The 19,662-nt window shown below is 50.9% G+C and overlaps 7 protein-coding genes across 7 annotated transcripts; 6 read left to right on the top strand and 1 right to left on the bottom strand.

Moving 5' to 3' along the window:
- Window positions 1–623: 623 nt before the first annotated feature.
- ASPSYDRAFT_146596 (uncharacterized protein) lies at window positions 624–2,752 on the top strand (the record flags this gene model as incomplete). Its single annotated transcript, XM_040841637.1, has 9 exons — window positions 624–786; window positions 848–887; window positions 943–1,425; window positions 1,480–1,604; window positions 1,657–1,851; window positions 1,902–2,140; window positions 2,187–2,243; window positions 2,294–2,377; window positions 2,450–2,752. The coding sequence occupies 9 exons, from the start codon at window positions 624–626 to the stop codon at window positions 2,750–2,752; spliced, it is 1,689 nt and encodes a 562-aa protein (XP_040704711.1).
- A 576-nt stretch (window positions 2,753–3,328) lies between these two features.
- On the top strand, window positions 3,329–5,147 carry ASPSYDRAFT_776369 (OSBP family protein). The gene is made up of 4 exons (XM_040850905.1): window positions 3,329–3,586; window positions 3,658–3,983; window positions 4,036–4,090; window positions 4,159–5,147. Exons 1-4 carry the CDS (start codon window positions 3,518–3,520, stop codon window positions 4,954–4,956), a joined length of 1,248 nt encoding a protein of 415 aa, XP_040704710.1. The 5' UTR covers window positions 3,329–3,517; the 3' UTR covers window positions 4,957–5,147.
- Window positions 5,148–5,406: 259 nt separating this feature from the next.
- On the top strand, window positions 5,407–7,119 carry ASPSYDRAFT_87472 (uncharacterized protein; the record flags this gene model as incomplete). Its single annotated transcript, XM_040851847.1, has 1 exon — window positions 5,407–7,119. One exon carries the CDS (start codon window positions 5,407–5,409, stop codon window positions 7,117–7,119), a length of 1,713 nt encoding a protein of 570 aa, XP_040704709.1.
- Window positions 7,120–7,815: 696 nt separating this feature from the next.
- On the top strand, window positions 7,816–9,695 carry ASPSYDRAFT_146258 (uncharacterized protein; the record flags this gene model as incomplete). Its single annotated transcript, XM_040841603.1, has 5 exons — window positions 7,816–8,121; window positions 8,171–8,446; window positions 8,492–9,364; window positions 9,436–9,523; window positions 9,580–9,695. 5 exons carry the CDS (start codon window positions 7,816–7,818, stop codon window positions 9,693–9,695), a joined length of 1,659 nt encoding a protein of 552 aa, XP_040704708.1.
- A 1,775-nt stretch (window positions 9,696–11,470) lies between these two features.
- ASPSYDRAFT_147328 (putative DUF221 domain protein) lies at window positions 11,471–14,417 on the top strand (the record flags this gene model as incomplete). Its single annotated transcript, XM_040841704.1, has 3 exons — window positions 11,471–11,548; window positions 11,602–12,144; window positions 12,207–14,417. The coding sequence occupies 3 exons, from the start codon at window positions 11,471–11,473 to the stop codon at window positions 14,415–14,417; spliced, it is 2,832 nt and encodes a 943-aa protein (XP_040704707.1).
- A 2,187-nt stretch (window positions 14,418–16,604) lies between these two features.
- Window positions 16,605–18,145, top strand: ASPSYDRAFT_87469 (heme-dependent oxidative N-demethylase family protein; the record flags this gene model as incomplete). Its single annotated transcript, XM_040851846.1, has 3 exons — window positions 16,605–16,706; window positions 16,772–16,961; window positions 17,049–18,145. The coding sequence occupies 3 exons, from the start codon at window positions 16,605–16,607 to the stop codon at window positions 18,143–18,145; spliced, it is 1,389 nt and encodes a 462-aa protein (XP_040704706.1).
- Window positions 18,146–18,188: 43 nt separating this feature from the next.
- On the bottom strand, window positions 18,189–19,573 carry ASPSYDRAFT_776304 (homoserine dehydrogenase). Its single transcript, XM_040850904.1, has 2 exons — window positions 19,402–19,573; window positions 18,189–19,307 (listed from the first exon to the last, which is right to left on the bottom strand). The coding sequence occupies exons 1-2, from the start codon at window positions 19,430–19,432 to the stop codon at window positions 18,232–18,234; spliced, it is 1,107 nt and encodes a 368-aa protein (XP_040704705.1). The 5' UTR covers window positions 19,433–19,573; the 3' UTR covers window positions 18,189–18,231.
- Between the last annotated feature and the right edge of the window lie 89 nt (window positions 19,574–19,662).

The following is a 19,662-nucleotide window of genomic DNA, read 5'->3' as shown; positions in this document are numbered from 1 at the left end:
CTCGAAGAAAGATCAGTAGTACATAGCACAAATGGTGGCATTAATTAATAAACAGTATCGAACTTTGCTAAGTGGTTGATGTAGCATTGAAAAGATCAACGCTCCAGCTTTGGGCATAGTTAGTAATGCTTCGAATGGCGTTGGCCGAGATCCCCACTGATAATTATATAGATGCAACGACACTCATAGATGCAGTAAATCGTTTACAGCAATCGCAAATTGACCCTCTAGGTTTCAGTGAAAGATAACCACAAGCGACTTAACCTTGAAATCCACAGGGCCACTGTATAAAATGCCGTGAGAATTTTATTTGCTCTGCTGGTAGCCACTGAATCTACCATGTACAGCACCAACCAATGCACCAAGTCCTTAATCCTGTTCTTGATGCTTGTTCAGCTGCCAAGTTTCCTTAGAAAGCCTTCCACTAATTGAAGGATAAGGACACTCCAAATTCACGGGACGCATGACTATCCCTGCCTGAATCCAATGAAGCGGGGTTAAGGAATGTTTATCGCCCTTTCGTCCTCGCATCTCGGCTTGTCCTCACCACCCCTCTCTTCCCATGTGCCTGAATCAATTCCTGAATTTCGAAAATAGGCGCAGGGACCGGGTTATATGGCAACATGGTATCGAACGAAGCTACAGCTCCTCCTCCAATCACGGAGCAAAACGAGACAGAACAAGAGCAGGATGAATATGATCACCTGTTTGGTGCTGAGCAGGACTCGTTCGATGCTCCGACGACGACCCGGAAGGAACTGTGGTCTTACTATCTCTACTATAATGGTAAATAAGCCTTATCTCTACCTTCAATCGCTCTGCACTAATCAATCTCGCTTTCATCCAGGCGACAACGGGGTAGGCCCTCTTTCTTATACGCAGGCATTGTAAGACCGCATCGATCCCAACTCAATGAGCGGCCTAGACGTCTAACCCGTCTAGATTCCAATGGGCCCTAAACGGCTCGGGGTGGCAACCAGGCACAAACCCCAGGAAACCCTGCACCGACTCCTCACCCTGCGTAGTGCCCTGGGCCGGGGGCACACGCAGCGTCTCCTCTGTCGTGTTAATCGCCAACGGGCTCAGCTTCACCTTCATGACGATAATATTCGTATGGTTCGGAAGCGCCGCCGACTACGGCTCCTTCGGGCGGTGGCTGCTCCTCGCGCTGACGATTGTGTGTTGGTCGCTGCAGTACGGCATGTTGGCGATTCGAGAGCCCGCGCAGTGGCCCGCGGCTATGGGGATGTATATTGTGACGTATGTTGCGTACGGCGCGACGCTGGTCTTCTACGCGGCTGTTTTTCCGAAGCTGGCGAGGTATATGCCTCATGTGAGGAAGGCGCGTGAGGAGGATTTGAGAGAGGGGAGAATGGATCAGGAGGAGTATGATGCTGTTGAGTCGTTGGAGAGGAACCATATCTCGTATGTATATATGGCGGTTTGAGTCATGCAGAATATTTTACTAAGCTGCTACAGGAATATCTCGACTGCGCATAGTAATATCGGTTACCTGGCTGTGCTGCTTATCAATCTTAGTGTGTTGCTGCCCATGCAGGGGAACAATTATGCGAATAACCTGGCTATCTGTTTGACTAATTCATGTGAGTTGACTTGGGATTTTGGACACAGCTTGAGCTAACAGGTTCCTACTAGATTGGGTCGTTCTAGGAGTATGGTGGTTCATATTCCAGCAAAAGCGACCTGGGCCCAAAGTCCCAGAAGGTTCAAACTACGCAACTATCGGTTTCAAGCAGATTTGGCTTGCGTTGAGAAAGATTCGCACTTTACCACAGCTCATTCTTTACTATATTGCCTATTTTCTCCTCGCCGATGGGCTGAACACGACTGGTGAGCAGGCCTTGTCGCCCTGCGAGACTGAACTAATATCCGGATTCCAGGAACATTGGTATCAATTATCCAGAATGACTTTATCAACTTCTCATTTCTCCAATTGACCTACCTTGGTATCGCCCAGTCCGCGTGCTCGATTACCTCTACGTTTGGCTTCTGGTATTTCCAGAAATACTTCAAAGTCCGGACCAAGCGTATGTTTCTATTCACGAACTTCTTCAGCGTGCTCATCCCTTTTTGGGGGATGTTGGGTCTTTGGACACAGCGCATTGGCTATCATAACCGGGTATGTTGAGACAAATCTGACGGTGGTCTGATACTGACTCAAGCAGTGGGAATTCTACTTTTATAACGTCATTTTTGGGCTTTTTCAGGCTCCATACTATGCTGTATATCTTTCCTGCTGTTTCAAATCCAATGCCAAAGCTAACCCACGCAGTACGCCCAAACGATGATTAGCGAGCTCATGCCCCCGGGATACGATAACATGTTCTTCGCTCTATTCGGAATCACAAACCGTGCCGTTAGTCTTCCTAGTCCCCTAGGCCCTAACCTTAAAAAAACTCTATCACCAGGCTAAAGCCAGACAAACCAGTCATCCATAATCGGCCCCAACGTCATCCAGGCAATCATCAACGACACCCAGAATAACTGGATGGGGTTCCCGTTCCTGTTCGCTGTTTGCGCGGCTGCAATGATCGCTATTGCGTTCGTTGATGTTGAGAAGGGCCGTGAGGACGGGCGTAAGTTTGTAGAGACGCACCGGGGGATAGCTGGTCGGGCCCAGACTGGTGTGGCGGAATCTCAGGCTGGGGGAAAGGGGACTCCTGTTCGGACTACTGAAAGGGTTGCTCAAGTTGGAAGCGGCCGTTCATCGGACATCGAAAGAGACGAGTGACGATAGCCACATTATTGTACTGTGTACTGTACCTGTTCTCAGCTCGCCAAGTCATCTGATAAGATCGGTCAAGCCACAGCCCACAACGAATCTTAAAGATCGCGTAAGACTACGGAGTACAATCGTAAGGTACATAGTTGGTTGCTTGAATTTGTGGTGGAGAAGTCCCTCGTGTCAGGGTCTCCGGTCACGGTCACAGTCAAAGAGAACGGGACGCCAGCAACGGCTCCTCCCTTTCCGTCTCATGCTTCCACCCACCCAACCAGAATTAAATCTGGCGACCGGCTCTCCAGAAAATTTCTCGCTGACCAGGAACCAGTCAGTTTCAGAGTGAGCAAAGGGTAGGATTGTCGCCGTAGCAGCAGCATGTTGATCCGGCTTCGTCATAATTGGGCTGTGCAGAGCGCTCTGAGCAAGCGAGTGGGGGGAAGTGGAGGACGAAAGCGGATGACGTCGAGATCGGAGCCTCCTTGACCTCGTTGGGATTTCTCAATTTCCCCGGACACCTTGCCCTTGTTCATTGCACCATCTTAAAATCGCTTGCTGCGAGGATTTCTCGTCTCAATCCTTTCTCCCCCTCTTCATCGTCCTTGAAAGGTCCCATCCAGCCCACCTTTTTCTTCCTAGGCGTTCTCGCTGTTCTGGCTGCCTCCGCCCTTTCGCTGCCTTGTGTTCCACCTCAGCCTTGAGCTCCCCACCTTCGTACCTTTTCTCTAAAATAAATCAATACACCTACCGAGGTACCTTACCAGGTATATCCTAAGCATGTCTTCCAAGGATGCTGGATCCGGCTTGTCAAGCCAGAATAAGTCCACGTGGTCGAGCTTTCTCAAGGTACGTGTTGGTCCAGCGGTCTACGCCCCCCTACTTGCACAAACGACTAACCTGAACCGATTTCGCTTTAGTCAATCGCTTCTTTTAACGGCGACCTTTCTTCCTTGACTGCACCCCCCTTCATCCTTTCCGGTACCTCTTTGACCGAATATTCCGCCTACTGGGCTGAGCACCCGGCCCTGTTCGTCGCCCCAGCACAAGAAACCGACCCGGAAAAGCGAGCCCTCGCCGTTCTGAAATGGTTCCTCAGCACCCTCCGTCAGCAGTACTGCAGCCGCAGCGAAAAACTGGGTAGCGAGAAGAAGCCTCTGAATCCCTTCCTCGGTGAGCTTTTTATTGGCAAGTGGGATGGTGACGAAAACGTGGGCGAGACCAGCTTGATCAGTGAACAAGTTAGGTGGGTGTTTCTCCTTACGGAGATAGTAACTCTAGCTAACCTGAGTACCTAGCCACCACCCCCCGGCGACTGCCTACACGATTCGGAACGAGAAACATGGTGTCCAGGTTCGTCTTTCCGTCCACGTGTCCGACTTCCTTGAGTTGCCTAGGACAAGACTAAACGAGAATTATAGCTGCAAGGATACAACGCCCAGAAAGCCTCGTTTTCCAGCACTATTTACATTAAACAAATCGGCCATGCCTTGTATACCGTTACCCCACCCTCTGCAGACAAGAACGACCCATCCCAGCAAGAAAAATATGTTATTACCCTCCCGCACCTCCACGTCGAATCGCTGATCTACGGAACGCCATTCATGGAGCTCGAAAAATCGACCTACATCGTGAGCAACACTGGCTATATCTCAAAGATCCACTACTCGGGCAAGGGCTGGCTGAGCGGCAAGAAGAACACCTTCACCGCTAGTCTATACAAGGAGAGTGAAGGCGAAAAGAAGCCCTTATATACCGTTGAAGGCCAATGGTCCAACTCCTTCACTATCAAGGACGCCCGGGCCAAGAAAGACGTCGAAACTCTGGCAGTGAGTGAGCTGAAAACCACCCCGCTCACCCTCGCACCCATCGAAGAGCAAGACCTCTACGAAAGCCGCCGCGCCTGGCGCGACGTCGCAACAAACATCGAAATCGGAAACATGGATGCGGTCTCTACAGCCAAGGGCAAGATCGAAAACGCGCAGCGTGAACTCCGCAAGGTCGAGAAATCCGAGGGCCGCGAATGGGAGCGACGCTTCTTCGACCGTGTCGAGGAGAACTCCGACCCAGAATTCCTGGAGCTTGCGCGGAAGGCTGGCCTCACCTCTCTAGAGAGCGATAAGACAGGCGGTGTGTGGCGATTCAACGCAGAGAAGGCGGCTGGCGCGAAGCCTCCGTACCACAAGACTGGTGGCGAGGGTCTTGGTGTGACGCAGTGAGTTGCCGCAGATCACCAGATTAACTTGATGGCATGTGTTATATAAGATAAAGTTATACTTCGCCTGTTTCCTCCGACTACGATGGCAAGATGGAGAATAGGCAACTTCTAATATAGATTCGCTTGGTTATGACTGTTGTCCGAATTTGTGTCTGTCTGGCTTACGAATGTTTCTTTCCTGTACATAGTACAAAAGATAATGCTTTATTCACGCATACACAACGTTATGTTTACGGAGGAAAAAAAGTTAGTAAAGGACTAGAGAGTGCTTTTCCTTTCCCAGAGTGAATCTGCGGGGAATATTACCATATACTGGCACATCCCCGCCAGTAAGCGTCATCACTAAACATTCAGCCGAAGACAGTCTTACATACTTAACTCTATGAAACCCCTCCATCTCAACAAATCCACACCTCGTATTCATATTCCCCTCATTAAATACGACTTCACCATGGCCCCTGTCCCCATAACCAAAAGGCCAGAATCAGATTACCCCTTCGACGTGGGCACCTTCGGCCGCCCCATAACAACCAACAACCCCTCCACCCAGACCTGGTTTAACCGCGGCCTAACATGGGTCTACACGTTCAACCACAAAGAAGCCGTAACGTGTTTCGAGCAGGCCATCGCACACGATGAGTCCTGCGCAATAGCCCACTGGGGTCTCGCGTACGCCCTAGGCCCAAATTACAACTACGCCTGGGAGTTCTTCGGCGAGAACCTAGCTGATGCCGTACGCCGCACCTATGAGGCGTCACAGCATGCATTGGCCCTCGCAGCTACCGCAACACCGATCGAACAGGCTTTGATCGAGGCCATCCAGGCTAGGTTTCCGAGCGATAAGCTCGTGGATAACATGGAGCAGTATGCGGCGCAGAACCGGGCGTACGCTGACGCGATGGAGGGCGTATATGACGCCTTCGGGGCGGACGATCTGGATGTTGCAGCGCTGTACGCGGACTCGATTATGAGTCTGACGCCGTGGAAACTGTGGGATTTGAAAAGTGGGAAACCGAATCCGGGGACGAGGACGTTAGATGCGAAGAGGGTACTTGAGCTCGCTCTGCGTGATAAGCGGTCGTCCAAACACCCCGGCTTACTCCATTTCTATATCCACCTGATTGAGATGTCGCCAACGCCGGAGCTGGGTCTTGTGGCGGGTGACCATCTCCGTGAATTGGTTCCTGATTCCGGACATGCGAACCATATGCCTTCGCATCTGGATGTGCTGGTTGGTGATTACAGGGCGGCGATTCGGGCGAACCAGCGCGCGACCATCGCCGATGAGAAATATTTAGCCCACGAAGGCGCAATGAATTTCTACTCCATCTACCGCATGCACAACTACCACACGCTGATCTACGCGGCGATGTTCGCAGGTCAGAAAGACGTCGCGCTGGATGCCGTGGACCGCATGGAAGCGACGCTTCCCAACGAGCTCCTCGTCAGCATGGCGGATTTCGTGGAGGTGTTCCTCTCCATCCGTCCACATGTAATGGTCCGTTTCGGCATGTGGGATGAAATCATCAATAGCCTCCCCGTGCCCCAAGACCCGGTTCTGTACTGTGTCACGACCGCAATGACATATTACGCCAAGGGCGTCGCGCAGGCAGCGAAAGGGAATGTCGACGAAGCGGTAAAGTATAGAGAGCTCTACCAGGCTGCGGCGAAAGTGGTCCCGGAGTCAAGACTCGACTTCCCGAATAAATGCGTTGACATTCTAGGCGTTGCGTCTGCGATGTTGGATGGCGAAATTGAATATAGAAAGGAGAACTATGACAGTGCGTTCTCGCATCTTGCTCACGCCGTTGAACTCGATGATGGCCTTGGATATAGCGAGCCGTGGAGCTGGATGCAGCCTGTGCGTCATGCGTATGCGGCCTTGCTTCTGGAACAGAACCATGTTGAAGAGGCCCTTGCTCTTTACAGGACTGACCTGGGTTTGGATGATACTGTGCTCCGAGCGCGCAAGCATTTGAATAATGTTTGGGCGCTGCAGGGGTATCATGAGTGTTTGGTACGGCTTGGACGCACGGCTGAAGCTAGTGTTATTGAGATGCAGTTGAAGCTTGCTGTTGCTGTTGCAGATATTGATGTGAAGTCGTCATGTTTCTGTCGGAGGGATACAGAGGCGGCGCCGGATGTGCTTGAGTGCTGTCATTGATACTAGGCCTGAGAGTACTTACTTGCTAGCTAAATAGTATTGTAAATAGGATGGTCAAATGCATATAAATTAACAGAATATTTCCACACGCAACTTCTCATAAACCGACAAAGTCCAGCCGGTTGTAGCGTCGGCCTCGGGCAGAGAATAAGCAACCAAGACAGCAAGAGTTCGAAGTGCGGTTTGCTTGAAATTGCAAACCCGATCCACTGCCCTTCGATCTAACTAGAGGTAAAGCGTTACTTCTGAGTATATTTATTATCCAGAAGTTTAATGTTGGCGAGAGTGCTTATATGTATATACTTGCGCTCTTCGGACGTCTTGCCGGACTTCCCGCGAGACAATAACATTAACTGGACACCCCGAAGTACAGACGCGTAAAGATTAAATTATCGCCGACATATAGTCACCAGAAGCGTAGCGATGGCATGATGTAGCAACCAGCAAGCCAACAGCCCATCAAGTTTGAGGCGTCCAGCGTATAACTAGGGCTTATTTTCCGGCGGCCAACTTCCCCACTTGCTGACGTCTATGCTTATCGGAATATACAATAAGTCGGTAATTGGGCACTAGTAGTTAGTGTCCACTGGCTTCAGATATATAAGCAGGGAGGTGGTCCACTGTCAGCTCGTCTCAACTCCAGCTCTGCCAACTCACTGCCGAATACCGAACTGCTACCCCTCTCCAAATTCTACAATGACAAAAGACCAACCACAAGATCAGTCCTGGCAAGTCATTGCAGCTGCACGGCGCGAGCAGTTAGAACTATTGATCCCGAAAGAATGGAAATTGAGCAAGGAATTTAAGGCTTCACTTCCTACTGATGGCCGGCTGATCCAGGTGGACCCCGCACGGAAGAGTGGGATTCTCTCAGAGGCTGAACTGGATATCACAGAGAACTATTCGGCCGCTCAGCTCCTCGAACGACTTGCACGAAGCGAAGTTAGTTCTTTCGCGGTCACGACGGCGTTTTGTAAAAGGGCGGCCATTGCGCAGCAATTGGTAGGTGTCCTGGCTGATAATTTGAAAGTATATCTGACGCCGGTTATAGACTTCATGCCTGACAGAACACTTCTTTTCCCAAGCACTCGAGCGAGCTAGGTATCTTGATGAGTATCTCAAACGCGAAGGGGAAGTCATTGGCCCGCTACATGGTCTCCCGATCAGTATCAAAGATACCTTCCGCGTCAAGGGCATTCATACGACTGCGGGCTATGTATCATTCTTAGATAATGGACTGGCAACTGAAAACGCGGCACTGGTGGACTTGTTGCTTGATTTAGGCGCGGTTGTATATGTAAAGACGAATATCCCGCAGACCCTGATGGTTCGGCTTCTTACCCAAAATTCCATGATGAATGCTAATGAGTAGACTGCCGACTCTGACAACAACATATACGGCCGGACTTTGAATCCCATCAACACCAACCTCACAGCAGGAGGATCGAGCGGTGGTGAAGGGGCCCTTATAGCTTTCCGAGGCTCTATTCTGGGCGTGGGAACCGATGTCGCCGGGTCCATTCGCATCCCGGCTCTTTGCTGCGGTGTGTACGGTTTTAAACCAACGACTGGTCGCGTCCCCTTCGCAGGGCAAGTCTCCGGTGTCGCAGAGGAAACACCGATGATAGCGCCATCAGCAGGGCCACTGGCCCAAACTTTTGATGACCTCGAGTTGTTCATGTCCACTGTTTCGAACGCGGATGCCTGGAGATACGATGCCACAGCCATCGCAGTGCCCTGGAACAGACAGAAAGAACCCCAGTCTGCCCTGACAATCGGCGTACTCCCAGAAGACCCGCACTTCCCATTTCACCCACCCGTGAAAAGGGCACTGGAATCCGCTGTTGAAGCCCTCGAGAAAAAGGGCCACCGTATCGTCCGACTGCCAGATGCCCCGACTCGAGGCATCGCACACGCAATGCGCCTGGCATTCCATTATTTCACGTACGGCCCGCGACCCGACAATATGAGTGCCAGCGGCGAACCACCTGTGTCATCCGTAGCTAAAATTCAACTCACGTCGCCCATGTTTTCAGGACCTGCTTTCCTAGATGAGGAAGATATTGGGGTCTTTGAGAAGATAGCCACTCTCGGCATTGCTCGCAAGAAATTGAGCGACGAGTGGCGGAAGGCTATTGTAGAGAACGGCCTGGATGTCATTCTAGCACCGGGTGCGCAGAATACAGCGGTGCCACATGATACGTACGGATGGCCACCATACACTGCCATTTGGAACTTGATTAATGTAAGACAAACACCTGGAAGATCTGAACATACTGTACGCATACTGTACACAATAATTGCTGACTGGACTAGTATCCCGCATGCATCATCCCGTACGCGAAAGCATCAAAGGAACTCGATCCTGAGCCTCTAGTACTAGAAGAGACTGGCCAGCCAAACTGTATGTCCCCAGCCAATTTATCCTGCCCACTACAGCTTGGAAACTAACAATAGCAGACGACCCTGCAGCGGTGGATGGTGCACCGTGTGCTCTTCAGATTGTGGCGCCCCCGTTTCAGGACGAGAAATGTCTTTCAGCGGCGAGGACAATTGATCGGGATATTCGCTCTTGAAGTCATACTGAAATGGAGCTTCAGTTGATCAGTTCTGGAAATCCTGCGAGAAGCTAGATTGCTGTTTTGAGATGGTGCAGGGGGTGCCCGCACCATGCCGCTGCCCAGACAATAGCAATAATAACAACTTGAACCCTTCAACCTTCAGTTCTCAATACCATCATTATTCTCAGCAGATTAGCCTTCGTTTAGCCTTCATTCTACTCTGACTTAAGTGACGCAATTGGTGCCTCCTTACAATCCCAGGCACAGTATCGGGCTGACCGTTGCTGCCGGAATACCGGCCGGGAGTGACCTCCATTTCCCCAACGGCTTCCCCATGGCTATGCCTAATGTCCAGTTCCTATTTCGCTTCGACTGCTATCTATCCCTTGACCCATGGAGCGGAGCCATCATCGGCCCGGAAAGCGAAACCCGTACACCAATCGATGTCTATGCAGGGGACCAATCCAAGGGGTGTCAGTCTCTGGAGGCGCCCGGCGGTTCATCTGGTGATTGTATACTAGCCAGGTTTCCGCGAGGACTGTGTTGGGCCACCGCTTCATAGCTAACTTGCGCACACAAAGCATAATCATAGGCAAATCGATCCATGCAATCACTGATGACAACATTCCGTTCAGAATTAGAAGCAAAAGTTATTACCTACCAGGCCCAGCAGCAGATGCACTATCTACAGCGGATGCACTATATGCGAGCGTGGGCGTTTGCCTTCCCAAACGCCCAACACCCCGGCTAGACTTTGATCTAGGGTCACGTATTTTGATAGAAGCGAATTCAGGCAGATTGGCCTGGCTGAGATACGGCGCTTGCGTGGGAGTGAGTTTCTGGGTTGGAAAGAGAGAGATAACCGAGGTCTACATCCGACGGAATCGCCGGGATCGCTCTGGTATTGAGTGTGCTTGAAATGCATCAATAGGAGCGAAACAAGGTAAAATTAGCTACCGATAGAGTTAGATAGTTCAAAAACATGTTCGAGTCAGCGCAGCAAATGCCCAACCTTGGGGAGCGGCTGGCCTGGGCTCACATATGGAAATGTCGTGTGACGACCAATCACTCTCGGCTGACCGCGACGCCTGAGGCATTAAAACGGTTAAGACGTCTAAAAAATTCCTCAGCGAAACCATGGTCCACCCCAGCAAGGTCCGAACAAGATGAATGGTAAACAATTTGCCACACTCGGGACACCCGTGGTTGCAAGTGGTTCCTCGTGGCGCCCAGGTGGTTCCTGCACGTTGGCGAGTGGATGAAAGGCCTGGTTCAGCCGGCGGGTGAGACAGCAGCGGCAGTAATCCCTGATAAGACAGGCGGTCAGCTCCCGATGGAGAAAACAACCAGAATGTGAGACACTGGAGGCCCTCTATACTCAGACCAGTTAGCAGCCGTTAAAAATAGCATCTTTGTGTCTGATTCTTCATCGCACTGTGATGATGGGCTGCTGTTATTTAACTCACCTCTCGTGAAAAGGGTCCAGGGCTGAGTCTGTCTCCCTGAACTGTTTTCTTGTCCCTCGTTTGACCTCGCCTGGGCTGGGCCGACTTCGTGTTTCCAGACCAGACCCGTAATTCGGGCTGAAACGTTCTAGAACTGATCTGCTCTCGCTCTGTGACGACGCTCTCCGATTTTATCTCCATCTCCATCTGACGCCTCCTTGCTGTCCTTGCTGTCCAGACTGTTCTTCTCTTCGTTGAACTCCCCACATCTCTTTTTCGCTTGATCTCTCGTTTCACTTTGTCTCCCGGCCTCACTATCCATGCAGTCTCTTCTCTCGCTACGACATGTCTTATAGCGCTCTTTCGCGGCGTGACGGCGCCGAGGAATTTCTAAAGCTTATCCAGGACCCGTTCAAATCAGCAGTATGTTCCTTAGCTATTGTCTCCAAGTTAATTGTACTTTGCTGACCCTTCAGTTCCAAATCAACGCCGTCTGGGCTTCGTTGGCTACTTCTGCAGGATTCGCTATCGTCCTCGCCCTTCTCTTCTCCCTCTTTCGACCTCGTCATACCCTTATCTACGCTCCAAAAGTTAAACATGCCGACCGCAAACACGCTCCGCCGCCAGTTGGGAAAGGGTTTTTCGCCTGGATCCGGCCGGTCCTCCGTATCAAGGAACCCGAGTTGGTCGAGTGTATCGGCCTCGATGCTACTATCTTCGTCCGGTTCACCAAGATGTGCCGCAACATCTTCATCTTCCTTAGCATAATTGGATGCGGTGTTATGATTCCCGTGAACGTTACTCGGAGTAACAAGGTCGATGGCTCCAATGCTTTTTCAACAATGACCCCACTGTATCTTGAAACCAATGCGATTTGGAGCCAGGTCGTCTGCGCCTGGGCTTTCAACATAATCATTGCATATTTTTTGTGGAGGAACTACAAGGGCGTTCTGGCACTACGGAGGCGATATTTCGAGAGCTCTGACTACCAACGCAGTCTTCATGCTCGGACTCTAATGGTTTGTGTTCTTGCTACAGTTGTGGATTGAGGCTTGTCTAACGCGGTTTTCTTTTTTTTTAGTTAACGGATATTCCCCCAGACGTGCGCAACGACGAAGGATTTTTGCGTTTGACCGACGAAATGAATCCTACTGCGGCGCTCCCTCGGACATCCGTTGGTCGAAACGTGAAGGGCGTCCCGAAGTTGATCAAGGAGCATGAAGAGATGGTGCGCAATCTTGAATCCGTCCTGGCCAAATATCTTAAGAACCCGGATCGACTACCACCAAACCGCCCCACGATGCGTCCGCCCCGGAGCCTGAGAGCCGAGCATGGAAGTGGCAAGGTGGATGCCATTGATTTTCTGACTGATCGTATCCAGAGGTTGGAGGAGGAGATCCGCCATGTCCGCAATTCTATTGACAAGCGTAATGCCATGTCTTATGGATTTGTCAGCTGGGACAAAATTGAACATGCCCATGCGGTAGCATACGTGGCTCGCAACAAGCATCCGCGCGGAACAACCATTGGTCTAGCTCCTAGACCGAACGATCTGATTTGGGAAAACCTGGCGTTGTCAAAGTCAGCACGGAGATGGAAGAAATTCGTGATGTTTCTTTGGGTTACAGCGTTGACGATAGTGTGGATTGCACCTAACGCTTTGATTGCCGTCTTTCTTTCCAACTTGTCGAACCTCGGTCTGGTCTGGAATGACTTTCAGACTTCTCTTAACGGGAGCCCTCGGGTTTGGGCCGCTGTTCAGGGTATTCTGGCACCCGCAGTGACATCGCTAGTTTATCTTATCCTGCCCATCATTTTCCGCCGCTTGTCAGCCTCAACCGGTGACTATACAAAGACTATCCGAGAACAGCACGTGCTTAGGCACCTCTACTCTTTCTTTGTCTTTAACAACCTGATCGTATTTTCTCTCTTTTCGGCGGTCTGGACTTTCGTTGCGGCGGTCATTGAGTTGAAAAACGAGAATGAGGATCCTTGGCAAGCGGTTCAGGATGGGCAGTTCTACACCAAAGCCGTTAGCGCCATGTGCCAGGTGTCTCCATTCTGGGTGACATATCTTCTGCAGCGAAACATGGGTGCTGCAATTGACTTGGTCCAGCTAGTTAACCTCTTTCGAGTGTGGTTTGCCAAAACCTTCCTCTCCCCAACACCTCGACAGACCATCGAGTGGACAGCGCCGCCCGCATTCGACTATGCCAGTTACTACAACTATTTCTTATTCTACGCAACCGTTGCCATCTGCTTTGCAACCCTGCAGCCGATCGTGCTCCCGGTCACTGCGTTGTATTTCGGCCTGGATGCGATGATGAAAAAGTACATGCTCATGTACATCTTTGTGACGAAAAACGAATCCGGTGGCCAATATTGGCGAGTCCTGTTCAACCGACTCGTGTTTGCGACTATCCTGTCTGATGTGATCATTGCCCTGGTCGCGAAGGCAAGAGGAACCTGGACCATGGTGTTTTGCGTTATACCACTCCTGGTCTTGATGCTCCTATTCAAGTGGTACTGCGTGAGAACATTTGACCACGACTGCACCTATTACAACAAGGCCAACTTGAGTGATTCCGAAGCGCTTGCTGTTGGCAAGTCGGTTAAGTCGTCAAAAGACCGACTTGCTTCCAAGTTTGGCCATCCAGCTCTGTACAGACCGCTAATTACACCAATGGTGCACGCCAAGGCAGCAGACGCCCTCAAGCAGATCTACCGTGGCCGCTTGGGACATACAGAGATCGAAGGGGAGTATTCAGACATTGCGATGGACCCAATGATGAAGGCACAGCCTGGCAAGACCATGCAGGACTCTTCGGCGCCGTTCGAGGTGGTTCCGGAGCATCATCTCGACTTCTCATACTACAAGGACCGTGCCGACTTCCAGGAGGAGTTCGGCGGAGGCATCTACGGCCGGCCAGAGGATCTCATGACAGAGCGTTCACAAACACCGCGGAGCACCTTGGGCGACTGGTCTCCCACCTCCTCGCGAGCGTCTTCTCCTGCGCCCTCCGTTCCAAGTCTGCCGATGCTCAGAGCAGAAGATCAAGATCCGCGGTTACACGATATCCATCCTGCTTTCCGTCCGACTCCATTAAGGTCAGATAGCGGTCTGAGCCGAGGAATTTACCAGCATCAGAACGAAAGTGAAACCGAGCTCCTAGCCCAAGCACAAGCGCCCGCTGCAGTTCCGACCATGCAGCCGTGGCGCCCGTCAGGGTATGGTCCTGTTGACCAGGACGAACCTGCTTTTACCTCGTATGAGCATTATCGGACAAGGTGATTTTTTTTTTTTCTTTCCTTTTGGCATTCTGAGCGATTCAATAGACAACTTTCATTTGTCTATCATTTGTTGTGTACAAGTATATCACAAAACTTGGATATGTATGGGTGGTTAGGTGTTTTGGACATAATAGGATACCACACTGTATATGAATAGCATTTACACTAATATAGACACATCATCTTAACATTGTTATTCACATTCACCGTAGATATAGTAGATACCAGGAAACTTTCCCGAGTGCTACACACATAGAAACTGGGTAGATGTGTCATGTGAGCTCCAGGCAGAAAGACGGTGCTTACCAATTACCAGATTAGGCCGATCGTCCCTTCCTGAACCAAAGCTCGGCCCACGGACCTCAATATTACCAGGGCAGTCTCGCAGTCCAGGACGCAGCCCTGTCGTTGGCCCCCCTGCGCGAATACGATGCAGCTGCCAGTCCGGATCGCACTGACAACCTCGACGAGCCAACCACCAACGAGCTGAACCCCGCGCGCTATTCGTCGCTGCCTGCCACGCGACAACGCAACGAAACTCAACCTCCGTCTGTAGTCTCCGAACCTCCGACTCATCCGATCTGTCGACTTCCTCCCCGTCTGCGGTGGTTTGAGAGGGATTGGATCTGTAGTCGTCTTATGATTCTTCGACCACGCGAACCAACGCTAGTTTATAGAGACCTCTGCTTCCATTCGTTACCGACGCACCAGCCGCCCACAGATTACCTACGAGTTGCGCTGAATATTGAAAGGGCCTAGTCGCATGGCAGACTGGCCTGGTTTATGAGCTATACAACCATACAACTATACATCTACATACACACAGTACACCACAGGACGAAATGGCGTGGTACTCCATTCTCCCCTCGGAGTTGATTTACGTCGAAAGCTGGGTTGTGCGGTTCTTTGTATGTTGTCCGCCCGTCCACCTATATTACCTAGGGACCTGTCCAAGACATGAATAACTAACCTTGATATCTATCGTACAGTTATGCCTTGGCCTCGTGACAATTTTCCCTTGGGTGACTCTGATCATCTTCGATATGCTGCTGTATATTTGGCGACTGTTGAAGTATTATACGCAGACGATTACGGGACGGGCACAGGGCATGCAGAGGCCGAGGGCGCCGAGTTTGAATGAACTTCCTGATCGGTTTGGGCTGAGTGCTGCTCCTGCTAGCAGCAATGGAGGTGGTGAGGTCAATGAGAAAGAGAATCTGGCTGGGGGAGGCGTAGACCCGGATGGAGGGGGGGTGAAGAGGAGGGAAGGGTGGACGGGTTGAGCTGATATATGGTCATTTACAGCAATCCTGGCTTGGAAGGATCCGGGTGATATCTGCCTCCTGGTGAGGTGGTTGCTGTGGTTTGGCTATAAGATGGTTTTGCTCTATAACATGCATGGCGATTCTCGTTGGGGCTTGCGCTGTCGTGCTGGTTCATTGATACCCCGTGTATATTATGTTTATGATCTTGCTATTTTAGTAATGCTAATTTATGGTGTGTTGGATGCTGTCGGAGTTTGGATCGCTGGCCTCAAACAGTCATCGCTGGCGATATTGATATCAATCGGGAGACAGTCTTATACAACATGGATATCGGAGTATAACATAGCCGTTAAGCTTATCGTACTTTTATTCTATCTCTTATTTGACCTCCGGCTTTTTCTGTTGGAAACGCCCAATGCAATCAGTTAAGTATGTATCCTAAACTATGCAACCAGACAGTAGGTGCATCCGGGTTTTCCAGAATAGAATGAAGTCAACGCACCTTCCTCAGTTGCTCAGCAGCTGGTCCTTCCTATTTCTCATGGTCGACGGTCGCACCTTCTCGCGATAATACTCAAGAGGGAACTTGGAAGGTGCGATCGACTACCTGATGGTGATGGACTCAGGGCAACCATGGGTGCCTAAGGCAGAAACGTAAGTTCTAACTATATCGCAAGGCAATGTAACAAACCACAGAATGGATATGGATATTGCATACCATAAGCTAGCAATCCCATCATGAGACTATACATCAACTACGCCCTAGTATGACAACAATATATCCGTCGGCAATCATGGCCAATCGGAGGATGCGCGATATCATGAAGAACTGGTTCGCTCAACCAGATACATGCATCTCCAACCGGTAGACACGGACCTCTTATACCCCTCTCCGCCAGACAATGAACCATCAACCACACACAATGCAATTTCCAGAATCAGAGCCAGAATCATCGTTCCTCTCGAAGACCGTTCTCGCAGTCTTCTGCGCGATATTCATCTGCTTCTTCGCCATATACATCCGAGTATGCACGCGCCCCCTAGCTTTGTCTAATCTATCAAAAAAGTTTCAGATCTAACCACTCTACAGCCTAACCGCAACAATTACCATGGATTCGAATCACTATCCAAACCAACTCCCCTGGGTTCGGAAACGAAAGTAGGGACTGATCAAAATGCTTCGGCATACCCTTCTATTACTCCGCTCCTAACATTCAACTGGGAATCAGCCGAGCCTCTAGTTTTCAGACCTTTCAAGCCAAAGTACCACTTGACCATGGGTGAGCCTATCTACTTACCTAGCTCTATATTGACGTTCCCAAAATAACCTCAAAAGAGAAATATATATAGCTAACATTAAATAACAGCAATCACCAATCTGGACCCATCAGAACTCATCCCCATGGACAAGACATACCTCTCCCGGCTAAGTCTCCGAAAACAACTACTAGCCAAGCACCCAGATGTCGTTCGTGCTGTGAACATTCAACATCACGACCCGCGGAAGAATGATGAAATCCGAGACGCTATATACGAGTGGTACGCCTTCGTTATGGGAACCTACCTACCGACCCGGTACCCAACGATGTTTCGTCTCTTGCATTCATCGAAAGACAGTAATGATAGCAAGGGAACACAGATCGAGTCGCTTGTCACGGGATTAAAAGTTCCCATTGACCCTAGAGAGCTGGTGCATTTGTTCTCTGAATCCGAGGACGATGCTATAGCAGGGTCTGAAGTCACTTCAGTGGAATCCGACAGTCAATCAGAGCATAGAAGAAGGAAGGACGGCCTCCTTAATCTCCTTGATACCCTTGGGTCTTGGATAGACGAGGACTTCCTTATCCTTCTCCCCTCTCCACCTTCATCTTTAGACCAAGACCAAGAACCAAAATACCACCTTCAAGCTTACGCAACATACTTCCCCTCAGGCTTCGACACGCGCACAAAACTTTCAAAGCCCCTATCTGAAATCCATGCTCCAGTCCCGGGGTATAAGCAGAAATTGGAGAAGTCGATGGACAGGTTCTTCGACAAGCTGGAGGTTGGCAGGGCCGTTTTGCGCGTGAATTGGAGTATCATGACCAAGGGAACCGGGCTATTTGCGGCTTTTGGGGGGTTGCATGATCATTCGTCGCCTTCTGATACCGCTTCTGCAGACACCAAAGCTGGTGAGGGAAAATGTGAAGGCGACGAAGAGGAGATTAAAGTTGAGGGGTTTGATGGGGACGAAACATATGTTCGGTGCGAGAGACAGACACTGCACCGGTTGCCGAAGACAAAAGCGTTAGTTTTTGCCTTCCATACGTATTTGTATCCGATCCAGGATATTAAGGATGAGGGGCTGGGTGAGGATTTAGCGGTTGCTATTGATGGCTTGAAGGAGGGAAGTGTACCAGGGATATATCCGTATAAGAGGGGACCCTACTGGGGAGAGGCAGTGAAGGCGTTTTTGAGAGCTTAGGTTATTTCATTGCATTTCATTTCTATATTCAAGCCATCTGCTTTTGCTTTTGCTTTACTGTCATAAGTTATGATACAGCGAGACGTCTACAGACGCTGGACCACCTTAATCAGATCAGCAGTCACACCCATAGCAGTCACATCACCTCCAGCACCGGCACCCTGCACGATGAGCGGGTTGCTGCCGTACCGACGCGTGTAAAAGGAGATAATGTTGTCGCTACCCTTGAGACCAGCAATGGCACTATCCTTATCGAACTGCTGCAGTCCAACGCGGACCTCCTTCTTTCCAACATCGATGCTCCCAACATACCGCACAACCTTGCCAGCCTTCTCGGCACCCTCCTTGATGGCCGCCATCTGGCCATCAAACTCGGGAAGCCTCGTCATGAACTCCTTGATTCCCTCAGCAGAGGAAGGCAAGCTGGCAAGCTCGCTCGGAATCAGTGACTCAATAGGGAACGAGTCAGGAGCCTGCACCTCCAATCCAGCAATACGGGCAAGGATGGTCAGCTTCCGGGCAACATCCATTCCGTTCAGGTCATCTCTAGGATCAGGCTCCGTGTAGCCCAGCTCCTTAGCCTGGCTAACAACCTCACTCCACTTGGCGCTCGAGGACCCAGACGCCGGAGCAAAAGTGTTGAACAGGAACGAGAGTGTCCCGGAGAACACACCCTCGATACGGGTAACCTCGTCTCCTGTCGCGGTAAGATCCTTCAATGTCGAAATCACGGGCAGACCCGCGCCAACGGTGCTCTCGTGGTAAACCAATGCCTTTCCTTCATTTGCGGCAGCGAAGATTTCCTTCCACAGAGCGAGGTCGGATGAGAAACCCTTCTTGTTCGGGGTGACGACGCTGACGCCGCGGCGGAGGAAGACCGGGTACGAGCCCGCGAGCGCGGGGTCGCTGGTGTTGTCGACGAGGATTGAGCGGCCGGGGGCGGAGGCGAGGTATCCGGCGATCTCGTCGGGGGTGAGGGCACCGGACTTGGTGAGAGAGGGGGCTTCAACGGCCGTTTTCCACTCTGCGGCGGGGATGGCGGGGGAGTAGGAGGGGGTAGGCGAGAGGAGGGTTTGGTTGGAGCGGGCGAGGAGGATGAGCTTGGGGGCGTTGGGGAGGCGTGCGAGCTGCTGGAGGAAAGCGGTTCCTACGCCGCCAACGCCTGAGGAGAGTAATCATTAGAATCATGCTCAATGTCCGTCGCTGCTGGATGTTGGCGGGGTATGTTGATTTGTATATTGGGACTTGTAGCTTACCGATGATACCAAGATAGACTGGAGCAGACATTTTGATGCAATTTCTGGCTTGATTAATCTTCAATTGCGATACTTAGAAAACGAAATACCAAAACTGCGACAGGATGAGAAAGAAAGAAGTTGTAGAAATTCATGACTCCGACCATCGGATACACTCCCGTCATCGATCGTGGGGTACCTAGCTGCTGAGTCATCGCTCGACCGACACCGCAAAGGGAAGGAAAGAAAGAAAGCCCGATACTAGCGGAGGCGCTATCTAGC

This window comes from Aspergillus sydowii, assembly GCF_001890705.1.
Source record: "Aspergillus sydowii CBS 593.65 unplaced genomic scaffold ASPSYscaffold_3, whole genome shotgun sequence".
NCBI classification, from domain to species: domain Eukaryota; kingdom Fungi; phylum Ascomycota; class Eurotiomycetes; order Eurotiales; family Aspergillaceae; genus Aspergillus; species Aspergillus sydowii.
Note: the sequence above shows the minus strand (reverse complement) of the source record. Positions and strands in the feature narration are given on the sequence as shown.